The sequence below is a fragment of the Propithecus coquereli genome, unplaced genomic scaffold (assembly GCF_000956105.1).
Source record: "Propithecus coquereli isolate 6110/MARCELLA unplaced genomic scaffold, Pcoq_1.0 Scaffold53, whole genome shotgun sequence".
Taxonomy (NCBI): Eukaryota; Metazoa; Chordata; class Mammalia; order Primates; family Indriidae; genus Propithecus; species Propithecus coquereli.
In genome coordinates, this window is record NW_012151174.1 from 1,194,213 (window position 1) to 1,195,386 (window position 1,174).

At 39.4% G+C, this 1,174-nt stretch overlaps 1 protein-coding gene across 1 annotated transcript in view; it reads left to right on the forward strand.

Annotated features, from left to right (window-relative positions):
* Window positions 1–542: 542 nt before the first annotated feature.
* The window catches only part of LOC105820529 (zinc finger protein 780B-like), a 12,529-nt gene continuing 11,897 nt past the window's right edge, over window positions 543–1,174 (forward strand). Inside the window, 2 exon segments of the mRNA XM_012657022.1 lie at window positions 543–555; window positions 892–945. Of these exon segments, the coding sequence (XP_012512476.1) occupies window positions 937–945 (9 nt within the window). The 5' untranslated portion in view covers window positions 543–555; window positions 892–936.

Sequence of the window (1,174 nt, forward strand, 5' to 3'; positions counted from 1 at the left end):
AGGAAAAAAAGGTATATGTACATACACAGATATAGACACATACATGTATGTAAATGTATGTGACTGTAACTATATATATCCCAAGTTAATGCCTGGCCATAGTTACAATTATGAAGTACTCTTAAGTAAAAAGAAGAAAATTGGGGCCATAATACAAAGATAAGAACTGTTAATATGCATATAATTTTTTCTAAAATTCTTTTCTATTAATGCTTTTTAGTCTTTCCATAAATTTTATAAATTTAATTATGTTGTCCATCCTGTTTTCTAACCTGATCTTTCTGTTGATTGTATATCTTGAACATTTAATGATTACTTTGCATTCTATCACATGGATGTTCCAAACTGTGTTTAGCCAGTGGTTTTGTTAGACTCAGAGTGCTGAACACTGCCTGAGCAATTCCATCTATTAATAGTATCCTCTCCAGCTTTCATGCCTTGCCCACTTCACCCAGTCCTGAGTTCACAGAAAGGTTCTGATTTGGATGATGTGACCCCTTCTCAGCCTTGAAAGGATCTGCTTAGAGCAGGATCGGGGCCCAGTTGGCAGCCAAGGTACGCATCCCAAGAATGGAGGACTGGCTGGAATCTCTCCTGCTGGAGTATTTTTTGAGCAACTTCAAGGCAGAAGTGCCTGTGCTCTGCATTCATGCTTCTGCAGCAGGTTCCCTGGGGTTTAGGAGAGAGCTTGGTTTGTCCAGGCTCCTGTTCACTACTGATTTGTGTGTGTGTGGAGGGGAGAGTCGTGGGAGAAGAGTGGAAGTGTATGTGTTAGCAGGGGTAGTTGAGAAATAGAAATGGGGATAAAATAGCTATATTGTTTTAAGTCACTTTGGAAGCACTGAGGCACAGCTTGACTTAATGTCCCCTCCCCTTTTCTTTGTCCTGCAGGGGAGAAGCCTTAGGAAGATTGACCAGTTTTGGAATTCTAAAAACATGGTCCACGTAAGTTGGTATTTCTCTCTTCTCCTTGAAATGTGGTGGCTTTCAGGTTAGGTAACTCCATTATTATTTAACCTGAAGCTTCCTACCTAAGGATCCAAGATCCTACACCCCAGTTTGTCCCATTACAGTGAAGGTTGGTGACAAAAAAAAAAGAAGTTCAGTGATTTTCCTATTTGTGCCTCTCTTTTCCAACTGATGTTGAGATTTTCTTTTTTTTTTTTTTTTTTTT